This window comes from Rhinolophus ferrumequinum, chromosome 19, assembly GCF_004115265.2.
Source record: "Rhinolophus ferrumequinum isolate MPI-CBG mRhiFer1 chromosome 19, mRhiFer1_v1.p, whole genome shotgun sequence".
Taxonomy (NCBI): Eukaryota; Metazoa; Chordata; class Mammalia; order Chiroptera; family Rhinolophidae; genus Rhinolophus; species Rhinolophus ferrumequinum.
The window spans coordinates 14,510,459-14,526,144 of NC_046302.1; the positions used below are offsets into that span (position 1 = coordinate 14,510,459).

At 32.1% G+C, this 15,686-nt stretch overlaps 1 protein-coding gene across 1 annotated transcript in view; it reads right to left on the reverse strand.

The window, feature by feature from the left end:
- SMCHD1 (structural maintenance of chromosomes flexible hinge domain containing 1) overlaps positions 1-15,686 on the reverse strand; it is a 146,036-nt gene that overhangs the window by 54,805 nt on the left and 75,545 nt on the right. The window contains exons 23-30 of the mRNA XM_033087399.1: positions 15,410-15,549; positions 14,163-14,297; positions 11,982-12,209; positions 8,805-8,953; positions 7,634-7,722; positions 6,938-7,056; positions 4,044-4,211; positions 1,444-1,569 (exon numbers count right to left, since the gene is read on the reverse strand). Of these exons, the coding sequence (XP_032943290.1) occupies positions 1,444-1,569; positions 4,044-4,211; positions 6,938-7,056; positions 7,634-7,722; positions 8,805-8,953; positions 11,982-12,209; positions 14,163-14,297; positions 15,410-15,549 (1,154 nt within the window). The remainder of the gene's footprint in view (positions 1-1,443; positions 1,570-4,043; positions 4,212-6,937; positions 7,057-7,633; positions 7,723-8,804; positions 8,954-11,981; positions 12,210-14,162; positions 14,298-15,409; positions 15,550-15,686) is intronic.

Consider the following 15,686-nt stretch of genomic DNA (forward strand, 5'->3'; position numbering starts at 1 on the left):
TTATCAGAATATATTGAGTATTACAATTTTAATAGTTTTTTCCTTTATTAAAATGTGTATGTATTTTTTTGGCACACTCTGTAGTTGAAATCATGTAATATATAATCACATAATCCAAAGGATAATAATCACTCATCTTGATCAATTAAACTATAATTTCATGTATTTCAGTTATTAAGTTGCAGGATTCAACGTTCACTGTTTCAGTAACATGTTATATCAAGTGAAGTTTGGTTACATAAACACTGAAGGTATATTCCAAAAGTGAAATGACAAAATAAAGTCCTGTATTTGTACCTGTCACATTTAACCTCTGATCCACTGTCTCTCAACTCACATTTCTCAACATATTTCTTCCATCTGGGTCCTAAATCCTTGTTGCTAAGCCAAAGGAGCAAATCTATTTCAGGCTATATTGAAGCAATAACGTAGTCTTTTTTGACAGGTTTAAGACCTCTGACCCAGATTACTTTACTATGAAAACAAGTCCATGTGGACCACAAGCCATCTTGGCACTTTAATAACCTGTATGACTTTTAAGATCAACTTGTCAAGTCCTGGGAAATTCCTGTTGCCATTCTTATCGAACTAATGGATTAATTTCAAGAGAACTGTGTATTTACATAAGTATTATCAACTGTTTTCATCCACTAAAATTATAAAGTGTTTGTGGAGGGATACTAAAGTCTGACTGAATTTAACCTCAGGAACTCTGTGTGCCTGGTAACAACGTGGCTGGGACAAATTAATTCCCTTCAACCAACAGTAGGGACTCTGCCAAAATGCAACTTTCCAAGGGACTGGCAGTTTTTCCCTTACAGGAGGGCTTCCAACTTTGCATCAGGCATCCAAAGTCCCTAGTAGATCGTAAGCAGCTGGCTATCCTAATACTCATGTAAAATATCTAATCTTGGACTTCCTGGTACCCAAACACTATATTTGCCCTCAAATGTAACATAAGGCCATGTTTTGCTTGCCCCAAACCCTAGAACACAACCCAGTATAGGTCTAGCAGCTATGCCCAAGTCCTGGTAGCTCTCCATAAGGCAAGTAGAGAACAGGTAACTCACATGACTCTTTTTGCTTATAAGTTTCCCCAATAATAACTGTTCTTTAACCCATACTGGAGGTCTTTATGTCTGTCCTTCATTCACACCTTGTCAGTGTTATCCATCCTAATCTGAGATGCAAACATTAGTATTACATAATGAACACTCAGAGTTTAGAATGTTGCCCCTTATTACACTGCTTGCAAGATATGAACTTTACTTCCTCAAAATAATTATGAAATATCCATAGGTTGATTAAATTAAGCAATAATAAATGTTATCTAAAAGACTACGTTAAAAAGAAAGAGAAATGTGACACCTAAAGATATTATCATCAGAATGAAACTCAGAATTTTAAGTAAGGAAAAATTATTTAACGGCATTTAAAACTTACCTTTAAATAGTTAGCTTTTATTAGATTTATTTTAACCTGTGGTATGGGTGCTGGATTGTCCCACTGATCACAAAGTTGAACAATGAGAGGATTCTGTAATTCTCTTCCATTAATCACTGTAATGGACTGACACAGATATAAATATTTCAAGAAACACTGAAACATGTGCCAAACAATATAATTATACTTGTATACTTAAAATGATCACTTAATTTATCTGTTCTATTCATAAATGGCTTTTTCATCAATTAAAAAAAACTTTTGAAAGTCAATTATATTGTCAGAAATGATCCTTTATAGAAATGATTAATACTTTGATAAAAGGAAAAATAGCATTTGACATTACTGCCTTGTACACATTCCTAAAAGTTATATATTAGAATGACTTCACAGGAAATAGAAGCTTATCTTAGGTTCTCAGATTTAGCACTGGCTATCTATAGTTTAGCTCCTCTGTCAATTTTCAGCACTCTGCCATGAAGCAGTAATATACAGTTTAGCCCTTAAATAGGTCTAGTCACTGATAATCTAGACTGTCTTGTTGGCTTAAAACGCTTCTTGCTTGCCCCCTACTTTATGTAAGGCTTGTGTAATTCTGGGAATTTGCTTGCTGACATATTAATACTGGATATAGCAAAGTAAACACACAGTCAAGCAAGAAACCTTGCTTGGATGAAGGTCCAATCCTCCGTGTCAGATTTTAAAAATTAAAAAAAAAAAAAAAGGAAGAGAACTAACTAGCAAAAAACGAAAGCTGATTTATCATCTCTCCCACCAATAATGTTTCCTCTGTTTCTTCAATCCCCCACTTTATGTAAGGTAGTTGGTTCCCAAATTACATCAGGAGGTTGCTAAAAGTGGGAGAAAAAGCAATGCTGTGTATGAATAAAGACTTTATTTAAAAAAAAAATACCCGTGAGACTAATCTAGTGAAAATGCTTGACTATCACAAAGTTTATATGGCTATAGTTGACCATATTCCATCTGCCAAAGTTTCTAAGAAGCTTGAATTTAAAAAATTGCTGACAATTTCCAAATGTAAACACATTATGGTACTTTGTTCCTAATATAATTGTCAACCTATCAAAGGATATCCTTCAGTGAACGACTTGTTGCCCAAGATGTTAGTCATAAAGTTTTCTGGGAAATAGTGGACAAAAGGCAAATACTCAAAACGAAATGTTCATAAATACATATTTGCCCTCTGCCACTTTTAGTCCTGGTTTGTATTTTAATATTTTGGGATTTCAGTTTCCTCATTTATAAAATAAGAATGGTAATAATTTTCATAATGTTGCTGAAGATTAAATGAGGGAATATATGTGTATATTTATATATTTATATATATTTTTCTATTTATTATGCTTGGGTGTTTAATCAGTTACCCCTTTCCACTTGATATTCTGTAGGCGGAAGGTGGGTCAAGAATTAAATTAGGAAATTTTAGGGAAACCAGCTATTCAATGATTACCTTTTCAGCCCTATCCACATAAAATGATATCTCTAACAGAATGAGAAATTAATATTAGGTTTTATTTTAAAAGCTTCTGGATTTCTATGTTATCTGCACCTAAATCTTCTAATAAATTTTGAGTTAACAAGCTGTCATTATTTTTGATATTCCCCTCCACACACACAAAATCATATAAAAAGATGAACATGTCGAAAATTTTTTTCCACCTCAAAGGTACGCAATTATTTCATAATACAGTGAACCAACAAATCCTTTATTGACACCATTAGGCACAAAGAATGTATTAATATACATAGTATAAGTGCTCCCAGATAAAAATAGATGCAGTGGCTTTTCAGTGAAACTCCTCAGTCAACACACTATTACAGACAAAAATTTTAAAGTAACTGTTATACACTAGTTTATCTGTTTTTTTTTTAACCTCACAAATCAAAAAGGGCAATCTCAAACTAGAGCACCATATGTAAACTTTTCTCAGATGATCTGTTCCTTTAGTAGTATAATTTCACCTATTGCCATGATCATGTGAGTTCATCTTCCTTTAGAAAAAAATGTAAGCTGTCATACCAACAGGTAAAGCCCTGCTATGCCATAACTAAATGCCAGAATCTGAACATTTCAAAATTAGAATTCTAAAAATTTAGTAAATACTCAAAAAAGGTAATAGGTTTGACAGACATTTGCTAAATAGTATTTAAGATTTAACTACTTGCATAGGAAGGCATACAGTTTGTATGGGTTTAATGACTTGATATCTGATAGGCTTTTCAAAACTCTAGCAAAAGCATTTTTTTAAGTCAGTAAGAGAACTATGAAACAAAATTGGCAAAAATCAGTAACTGCTTAACTGGGGTTTCATTATACTATTTTTACTTTCATGCATGTTTGAAAATTTTCTATAACAATGTTTTTAGGATTTGAATTATACTATTTTTTAACAAATGACACAGCGATTAATTAATGAAATATTAAGAACCATATTACTTTGTCTTTTTGTTGTTACTGTTACTACTGTTATTTGTTGTTACTTCAACTACAAAATATATGTATTTTGATCTACTGACAAACTGAAATTAATAAGCCATGTGATATTAAATTCTTTCAATCAAGGCAGGAAGGTACTTACCTCCTTTAATTCTGGCCAGTCTATAAGAAGTAGTTTAGCTGGTGGTCCAGAAGTTAGCTGCACTCGAATAAAGTCAGAAAACTCACGCCAAGTAAAACAAAGATCCTTATTTCCAGGAGGACCTGGAATAAATTTGATGCCTCTTACACTTATACTTTGTGTATTTTCCTAGTGAGGAAAAGTACATTGAGGAAAGACAGGGAGATAAAAAAGTACATTGAGAAAAGACAGGAAATGTGTTTCTGGGTAAAACAATGGCAGATTACTTGCACACATGTCAATATTGGCACACCATAAATTTCATTTCCTTGAGAGGAGAAACTGAACTTGTTTTTTGTGAAGGAGAGATCTAAAAAGTCTGGCTATGTCCTTTTACCTTATCTTATCCTAATTTCCCTCTTACTTATACTTACACACACTCCTTTCTGTTCCCCACATAGCCAAGCAAGTACTTGCCTAATACCCTTTACACTGGCTCTTTCCCTCTGTGTGCAACATTCTTTACAAATATTTCCATTGTTCTTCTTCAGGTGTTTGTTTGCACATAGGATATCTTATTCAGAGGGGTTTTCCCCAACTACCCAATCTAATGGCACTCTATTCCCTTATCACACTTTATTTTTCTTATCACTCATATCTTACTTACCTAATGAATGCTCTCCACATTACAAGGTGATCTCCAAGAAGGTAGGGGCTTTGATTTGTGACTGCTCAATTTCTGGTACTTAGAATGCGTAACATTAACACATTATATTAATGGGAATCAATAAAACTAGCCTATAATTTTTGCAATGTGATTGAATGATATAAACTAATTCCACGCTGGCAAGAGTACTATAGTATTTGTATTTTAATACTGACCCTTAATGATTTCACCATCTTAAATTTCCACTAAATACAAATCTAGTCCATCAGATTTTAAAAATCAGAGATTAAATTTCATGTTTTATGTTCTGAAACAACTATTTGTAGAACATTTTCTGTAAAAAGATATTGCAAAATAATCAAAATTAATCTCTCCCAAAATCCCAATGAGCACAGGAATTTTTCAATATTTGAAAAACAAACTAAATATTCATTAGTAAAACATATTGAAAGTTCAAAATACATAAATTTTAACCTAGAATTTCACATTTAATAGTGAAACACCAAAAGCCATTTTGAAGAGGTGATTTTTATGTCATGTTGGAAGTTATTCTGTTTTACTTCAAATCTTGAAAATGAAATATAAAATTCTGAACGTCACTCTCTAAGGTCTAATATTCAAATTATCACAGAAAAGTACTTCAGAATTGCAGTACATTTCACGTAGATGCACAAATGATTTTAAGAAACAATGACATTAAAACTACTTTTTATTTAAAAAAACGGAGGCTCTGTTTTCTATCGGCAGAGACTGGGAGTAGACTCCTGTTGTTTGGTTGACAGTGAGTCAAGATAGTATATATCAATTGTAAAATGACAGTAGGAAGAAGTCTACTTGGCTGGAGACTATTGAGCTATGGGAAAAGAAAGGTGCGGTGGAACACTACACGATATTTTGGGCCATACTAAGGTGATAGAATCTAAATTAATAGTATAAAATGCTGACAGGTCTGATAGGTGGCATAAGATGAGAACTGAAAATTGACAATGAATTTGGTCAGGTAGAACAGGACAGAAAAACACGTGACAGAGAAGGATGTAAAAACAGTATAGAGAAGTGTACTCTTTCAAGGAGTTATACTATAAAAAGTAAAAGAGAAATAAAGCAATAAATGGACAGGGATTCAGACCCAAAAGAAGCTTTGGTGTGTTTTTTTTGGGGGGAGGGGGAGGGTATGTTTTTTTAAGATAAGAAATATTATATAGCATGCTTATATGCTGATGGGTATTTTAATAAATGGGGAAAACTAAATATGTAGGAAGACAGGTTACAATTTAGGAGCAATTACTGAAAGAGGATTGGAGTCTGTGCATAAAGTGATAGGAAGCTGACTGTTTATGCATAATAGCAGGAGCACATTTATCTTATTTCATCTACACATAAGTGAAGCTAAATAATGGAAGAACCTGAAAGTGAAAGGGTAAATCTTATCTTTGTACAGTAAACAAAACGTTACTAAAAGTTCTTCAACAGAGCTAAGATATACTAAAAGGGGTATTCTGAAAACTAAGAAAATAACAGCATAACAGATTAGTGGAAACAGAAACTCTAGTTAGGAAAGGCAACAAGGAGGGTAGCCTTATGATTATTCTGTCAGGTAAAAATTGTAATGGAGGTTCTAAAAGGAAGATGCTTTCAAAAGCATTACATATTCTAAAATGGATTCAATTTCACTTGGGCCTTAGAATTCCTCCTCTTTCATCTACTCTGGCCTAGCATGTTCCTTGAAGGTCCTATTCCAGCCTCCTTTTCTCCAAAGCTGTCTTTGATTTCTCCAAGCAGAATACATTATGTTTGCTTGATTATTTTAAACTGAAATAAATGTACCTCAGTTTTTATTTTTCAAGCTAATCTCAACTACACAGATGCAAACTTTCACAATTATTTTAGTGCAAGGTGTGAGCACTAAGAAATTTTATTTAAATAGCTGCTTGAAAAACTTCCTTTATATATATAAGCAGTAATGGGTAAAATGATGTATGGAATTTTCTTCAAAATGATATGTTAAGGAGGGAAGTGACGACTGTTGAAGCTGAGTGATGGGAACATGTGAATTATTTATACTATTTATTTTATGTCTTGCATATGTTCAAACCTTTTCATTATAAAACGTTTTTGTAAAGCCTCTTATGATTTTTTTCATTGTAAACCACTAAATTCAAATATGCTCTAGTTGTTTTTGTTTTCCCAAAATTTTGTTATATGTAAACCAATGGCATAAGCCTACTGTTAGGAAAAGCAGTCATACCTGAAAAGTAGTTTTCAACTGTGAGCTATCAAGTCCAATTCCAGCAATTCCCAAGGCAGATAAAGAACTTGATGAAAATGCTTGAATCTGATTTCCATACTGATCTGTAACTATTATAACTAAAAGAAAGGTTTAATTTTAAAACACATTTTAATAAGATATATATATCTATAAATACACGTACACACTTCAATAAAATTTTGCTTAGAAACTTGCTCTTTGTTCTCTTATGTATTTTTATAAAAAATAATTATACTTATTTTATAATCACTACAAAAAAAATCAAGAACCTACAAAAATACATCTATGTTTACATATTTAACATGATGCTAATGTAATCAGGTTTTTTACAGGAAAATTTGAAAATAATTTAGTATTATGTAATAGTCTAGATATATGAAAAATATGGGATACATATGAATTCACAGATATATTAACTTTATACTTTTGATAATAGCTATTATTACTTCTAACAAAAGCTAACACTTTTCCAACAAATCATTTTTGCAAAACTGATTTAAGTTATGTCAGCCTAGACAAAGATAGTGAAAATACTTCAATCTTTCCCAACAATGGATTTCAAACCAATAATTGTATATAAAAATCAAACCTTTCCTTTCAGATTATGTATGCCAAAACATGAACATAAGGACATGTATCAGTATTTTAAAGAAAAAAAAAGCAGGCCATACTAACCTATTTCTCCTTGAAGCTCTTGGCCCATCTGTACTTTTCTTGGTCCTTTTAACTCACACTTTAGATGTTTAGGTTCATCAGGAAGGGGTCTGAAATTGGTTAACAAGTTTTAGTTACATCATTTACTATAGAAAAAATTAAAGTAGTTTCAATATGCTAAAGAGTTACCTAGGTACATATACATGCACACACATACACGTATATATATATCACTTTCTAAAACTTAAATACAACACCCTTCCAAAAAACTCAATTTATAGAACATCACTGTTAACCCAAAGGAAACAGAGAAAAGACAGCTTGCAAAGATGGCAGAGAATACTGATAAAAAAAACAAAAACAAAAAACTACAGAAGTGTTAAATCATAGTATCTGTGCTGGATTAAAAACAAATTATGACGAGAGAGCACTGAGAAAGAAAAGATGGGGAAGAATAACTCATCAAGAGATCTGGCTATGGTTGGATAGCAGTACATTTGAAAATTTTATCTCAAACATGGAGCTATTCTAAGTGTTGGGAATAGTATGGAAATTGGTAGAGGAATAAAAGTGAAGGGTGTAACTGGAAAAGAGGTAACCCAGGAATTGACAGTCCAGGGTAAAAGACAGGGTTTTTAAAATACTGCGAGCATCAAAATATGTATACACATGGCTTGCATTCATCTTGTTGTCAGTGTATATTGAGTATTACAATTTTAATAGTTTTTTCCATTCTTAAAATGTGTATACATTTTCTTTGGGCACCCTCTGTGTTTACCTGTTTTCCCCTTTTCTGTCAGTTCTACATTAGGTCTAGTTGGACTCAGTTTTGAAAATCATCACTGCCAACGAAAAGAATTTTTTTCTTCTGAACAATACATTGATTACATTGTACATTTTATATTTTTCATATCTGTCATTTTGCAGGTGTTTTCATTGTTGCTTGCACTAGGAGGACTTTCCTTTAATGAAACTTCTAGTTCTTACAGATATTAGAGGGCCAATTAAGTGCAGGGTGTAGTGATATTAAACACTAGCCACTATCTCCAATGAAGCTTTTCAAAGACATATTTCAGAGAAACTAATATTTTCTACATTAGAAACAACTTTTACATGTGTGCTTTTGAGAAAAGTATTTTTGTTGCCATGCACTGAATTTTGAAATACCTCTAAATATAATATGCACACAAACCTTACTGTAAATGCACTTTCCAAAGACACATGATCATCTTGAAATGAAACCTGGCAATAGCGCATATCTTTTACAGATGTTGGTACTTGTACGTCAGGAAGCAGACCCTGTAGCAAGTGTTCTTTGTTAATTTCAGGAGTCCAATTAACCTAAGAGAAAAATTTCATATTTAAGTATAATATAAAGCTTAGTCCAATGCCCTGCTACTGCCACTTATCTTACTGAATGAAGATTCTTAAAGTTAAATTAGAACTCATTCTCCCTACCTCTGAGGAAAAAGTCCCCTTTATGACCAGAACGATGGTGGTTTACATATTGCTATGATAAAAAAGTATCTTATTTGTCTTTGTTGTTAGTGTTGTCTTATCTTTCAATGCAATAAAATGAAAATTCTTAAGTCATTAGTTTTGCCACAAGATTATCACTGTGGTCATTATAATTTAAAAATAACATATAGATCAAATCATGTGATCAATTCTGAGATGTAATATTCATTTTAAAAAAGAATCTTACTAATATAGGCTTTAAATGAGAGTTAGGTGAACCCTTATTCAGGAAACAGAAATTATGTCCACTGATATAATTACCATCCTGGCCACCCTTTGGTCTTAACCCATTCTTGAATGCTTTTAGCTCTATTTTAATTTTACGTCTCTTGCATTCCATATTTTAATTTGTTATTGGATCCATATTTTAAAGTTGATTACCCTACTCTATCCTACTTTTAAACTTCCAACATTTTCTATTTAATTTTTAGCTCAACTTCCTCTCTGCTTTTAGCCTTCTACAGTTGTGATTCTTAAATCATTGACATTTTAGTATTTTGATCCCAGTTTATTCTGTTCTAATATTCGTAGTCAACTTTTTATCCTTCTAAACCATCTTTTATTCTCATTATTCTTTATTGTAACTCTTTTTTTTTAAATAATGGAAGAAGCAAACAGGAGTTACTTAAAAAGGCTGTGCTAGGGGGCGGCTGGTTGGCTCAGTTGATTAGTGCTGTGCTCTTAACAACAAGGTTGCCGGTTCGATCCTCACATGGGCCACTGTGAGCTGCGCCCTCCACAACTAAATTGAAACAATTACTTAACTTGGAGCTGATGGGTCCTGGAAAAACACACTTAAAATAAATAAAAGTTTAAAAAAAAAAAAAAAGGCTGTGCTATTCCTTCAGTGGATTCCCAGCTCAGTTTGGGTTGACTTTCCTCAATGTTGAAGAATTCTCCAAAGACCACAAAAGCCACTTTATAGATTATAATTTGATAAGAGAGTAGTATTTATTATCTTTTATTGTCAAGAAATAGGTGCATGTTTTAAAATCTTTGGAAACCAAGAAATACATAATACTAGATTTGAGGCAAAATGGCCACAAGGTTAGAGAATGGCAAAAGGAAGGTTATATACAGAAGAGCTCTCCAGTCAATGTTTCTTCTTAACCTTAATAAGAAACTAGAATGTGGAAACACTATTACGAGACAGCCAGGAACCAGTTCAGAAGCCAGGATTCTGGCACCACTTTTAAACCACTTACCTTCAAATCTGCTGATACAGATAAAAATCACTTGCCTCCCTTTCAGGATTATTTCTTTCTCAATCCTCCCTTCTCTCATTAGGAGGGAAAAGCTAAACTGGTTGGAGCAAGGATTATTCCAAATAAGATTTTAAAAATAAGATGAGTTGGAACTGTTAAACAATTCTCTTAAAATATCAGATCCTAAATTTGGAAACTTAAGATGGCTATAGGATATGACAATACAAAAAAGTAATCTCTAAATCCTGTCCCACAATTGCAACTGTCCAAATGTTTAGTTAATTGGGATCCCTTATATAAGGGTCTACAAATGTTGGCTTTCCAGAGATGGGGGAATGTTTATCTCTAATTGCCTTAGAGAAACTGGGAGTTTTAGAAAGTTATTTTCTCACACAAGATTTAAAGTTTTTTCTCTAATTGTCAAGGGAAAAAGCAGTTTGTTCTGCTATAATATTTGGTTTAAAAATGAAAATTTGTTCTAATGCAATTAAAATATTAGGGAACAATTCTAGTATATAGCAAATGTTATTTTACAATAGTTTAACACAGAAAACTGTACACAACTAAACCAAGCCATGCAGGAACATACAAAATAACCCACCTCAAACATCTACCAGCCACCTCAGCTAATCATATTTATTGAGCCACATGTGTCCAGATCTAGTGGAGTTTTCACCACTTCACAGTAACTTGCAAACTGTAACCCTTCCTGCACCTACTTCCACAAGTAAACTGACATTTTTATAGTGTTTATAAACTTCTTAATCACTTAATGTGTTACAGTTTTTGGTACTACTTTATTAGTTTCTTATCTTTTTTTTTTCAAATGGGTGACTGATGAGGTTTGAAAATTATGCCTTTAGGTCTCAATTTTCCTGTAAGCCCTATGATTTTTATTACACAATTTTACATAATACAGTGATTTTTGGGAATGTATGTGCAGCAGAATTGACTGTACTTTTATTAAAGAGCAAGCATAGATTGTCCACTATTCTTTCAATTAAACATTAAGAAGAGTTCTAGAGCTGTCTACTTTATGTGATAACAATCTAACCGTTTTGATTTGGTTCTGAAGTGATAAGTTATGTTTCAACATATTGATTTACCCTATTAAGGTACAAATGATGTATTTAAACGTCAGTAGATTGATGAGGCCCACCTAGTTACTGAGAACCAACCAAACTGTTTTCTAAGAATCATGCTTTTAGAGAGTGCTATGCCAATATCAAATGGGCAAATCAGGGCTCTATATAATTAACAATATTGTTTCACTGTTTACCTTTAACACCTTTTATTTAGTGCATTCAGAATAGCTACAAATGCATTGCTTTGGTAAGATGGTGATCTTGACTGTGAATGCAGAAATAGTTGGTCAGGAAGAAACAACTAAACAAAACGTCAAAGGCTGGAATTTTGTTATTAAGTGTCAAAGTCATTTTTCTAAGTACAATTTTGTACACATGAATCATTCACATTTCAATCTAGTACATGGAAAAAAAAATCTTATTTAGCCTGGAATTTTAAAGAGTATTATTTCTCTGTGATAATCTTCTTAGAGGTTACCCTATAAAACTTCTTGTTCAGAGTCTTCTAAGCATAAAATAAACAAAATTCCTGCAAATAACCAATCTGTTTGAAATACTTACTTTAATTTTCTCTGCTAAAGCTGATGTTACATGGATTTCTCTTTCTCCTTCATCATACATTTGAAAAATAAGATTATGCATAATATCGCCTGCTATCCAATTAACCTCATCCTGATGTTTGATCTGGATTGCCTTTTGTCCTTCCACACTGAATATCTGTAATCTTGCAACATGGCTACTGGGAAGCAACTTAATAGTCTTCTCCACAGGTGCCACATCTTTACAACTCTAGAAAGAGAAGGAAACACAAATATACACTGAATTAATCTATATTGAAAATATAGTTTTTGGTTTTAATGGTGACTCTTATATTGCTTAAGAATTTATTTCAATATTATGGAAGATCATCTTATATACTAACATTCGTAGGTTTTGTCATTAAGAGGACCCTAGTATTAATAATTCCATATTTTGTACCATCTATATCAAGTTATAAATGATGATAGTGCCCCATTCTTAAAACCTAAAATTAGCACATTTGGATTTAAAAGAATTCCCTTCCCCTTATTTGTAAATTAACTTAAAAGCTTTGCAAACTTGTGAAATTTTCATCACATGACCCAAATTTGGTGACTAATATCTATTAATATATAGATGTAAGAAGTTAAATGTAATATATAGATGTAAGAAGTTAAAAACTTTCCATAAAATCAGAGACAAATAATTGCTGTAAAATATATTATTTAATGATATTAGGTTATACTGACGCTTCTAGTTCTTTTTCAATTCCTTATACATTGGGGTAAGTGGACAAGTTTATTTATAGCTAGATAAGGATTCTAGATGTCCTGAAGGCTAAGCTGGCACATTTATAAGTCATCAGGAGTGTTCCACAGATCAATAAAGATGAGCTGAATTATGCTGCATAAGTTGATTTTAGTCACACAAAATTAAAATAGTACATCATTTTTTCATAATTTAAGTGTAGTGCATTCCACAGGATACACAAAATTCAAAATTAGCTTAAGCCTAAAATACTTTTACAATCTTACTTAGGTCAAATCTCCTTCCTCATCAGTTACAGTCATTCCTATCACAAAGCCCATTTACATGAACAACATAGTCAAATTTCCTACCTCACAGAAAATCAGACAAATAATCTATCCTCCATCATATGCATATCTTATTTGCCTGATTCAAACTCCAGAGTCACTGCCTTTGGATAACATTTCCTAATGGCATATTACATGATACACTTGGTCTTTGTCTTAAACGACCTGGATTCTTGGGTCTTCTGCCTGTTGCTGCCCTGGAGTATTTACATAATTCTTAATAATTGTCACTCTTGCTTCCAAGCTCAGATTCCTTCCTAAATTCAAATCGTTTCTTCCTGAATCTTCTTGATCTTTTGGAAGATAGTATGCTCAAAAATATGTTGCCCATATCATTAAAAAAAGGAAATATGTAACAAATATTTGAAGATTATCAAATATAACTAGCTTGAAAAAATTGGAATAAAGTCATCTCATTCTAATGAAAAAAATAAGACCTGTCTTTTACCCTTTTGAGGCTCAAGATATGTTATTTGATGTATAATTAGTAGAAAAGCATCAGTCAACTGGAATTAGGTTATTCATCATCTACCATATCAATATAAAGAAATCACATTTAAGTATTTTACTTGTTTAAGTATTTGTTATCCCATTCAGCAACCTTAGGAGATCAACTGCTTGTATCAGGCTGGATTCACCTTCAGACACGATGTATATCCAATAAAAAGTATCCAACTGGCACATTAACACAGAAATCTCTTTATATGAAAATACTAATTAAAAGCTATGTGTTTTTTAAATTATACATAAAAATCAAGTGCTTGTATGTCCTTCACTGGTGGTGTAAGTGGGAATATTTATGAAATTTTTTAAGAACAGATTTAAACTATAAAAATAAAACTGACACCTAAATGTCACATTTGAAGAAAAAATTAATTAGGAATATGTAAATGTATAAAAGCTACAGATATTATAAAAGGTTTGATCAAGAAAATTACTAATATTTGATACAAACTGTTAAATTATTCACTGTACTATTTCATGTTCCTTTTTTTCACCTTTGGCTAAATGAACCACAAATACCTCGTTTTTGAAAGTCAAACAACTTTACAGAATTTATTATAAAGCTCTTACAGAGTATTTGTATGAAGACTCAATATAATACCAATGAATAACAATAACAACTTACAGGTATTTCGATTTTAGCTTTAAGCGTCTGGTCTTTTTTAATATTCTGAACTTGAATTGCAGATCCTGATAAAATACTGGTTCCAGAACTACTGCAATCCACAGTGTAGACTGGAAGGTTAGGAGCACCTAAAAACTATTAAAAGCATACAAATAATTTAAAACCCCAATAAATGTAACTGATTATTCAATAATAATTTAAATTTTCAACTACTTCTCTACAGCTACTATTTCTGGTTATAAATTGGAAAATTCTAAGTAGAATTCACTAATATTCTAAAGAATTTCTGAATGAAAAACGTTAAATTTCTATACTTCTAAGTAAAATTTATCTATTTCGGAAGAAATTCCAACTTCCTCAATCACTATTCTTTTACTTTACCTATTTGGGGTTTCCTTTCCTTTTTGTGGTCTTTTACCGTGTTTTCCCGAAAATAAGATCTAGCTGGACAATCAGCTCTAATGCGTCTTTTGGAGCAAAAATTAATATAATACCCAGTATTTATATTATATTATTATTATTGTTGCTGTAGTATTGTATTGTACTGTACTGTACTGTATTGTATTGTATTGTATAAGATCGGGTCTTATATTAATTTTTGCTCCAAAAGACGCACTAGAGCTGATTGTCCGGCTAGGTCTTATTTTCAGGGAAACAGGGTACTCATCTTCATTTATCCATCCATCCCCAGTCCTGAAGGACATTTCTATTATTCCATTCATAACTACTTCATCTGAAATGAAGTGAATGAACCAAGGAAGGAGAGGGGAGGATTCTTTAGTTCATAAGTTTCTTTATGAAACTCAGCACAGCTAGCATCTTATTGGCTTAGAGATTCTGAAAGCTCCTGGCAATGAGCTATCCCACAAATATCTCCATTAAATAATTAAAGACCTAGATACCATGTTTCCCAGAAAATAAGACCTCCCTGGACAATCAGCTCTAATGCGTCTTTTGGAGCAAAAATTAATATAAGAATCGGTCTTATATAATATAATATAATATAATATAATATAATATAATATAATATAATATAATATAATATAAATACCAGGTATTACATTAATTTTTGCTCCGAAAGACGCATTAGAGCTGATTGTCCGGCTGGGTCTTATTTTCGGGGATATAGGGTATCATATAAGGCGTCCTATAAAAGCAGCTAAAATACGTTCGTATATAGTCATTTCTACATACTACAACAGGACTCAAAGTAAAATGTACATATTCTTCACCTTACAGTAGCTTACCTTACAATGAACAATTAATTTTGGTTGTGCTGTTATATTGTCTGATTCATCCAAAACTTCCACCTGAAATGGGAAAGCTGTTCCATTTTCTATAACTAAAATTTCAGAATCAGGTTTCACTTTCAATCGATGAGGGGGACCTACCAGGAAATTAAAGTTTGTTAAGACTGAAATACTGAAGTAGAAAACGAAATAATTTTTAACATTTCAAGTTTTAATATTTTATAAATAATGCTGAGAAGGAAAAAATAAGCAATATTCATGTTTTATCATTTCT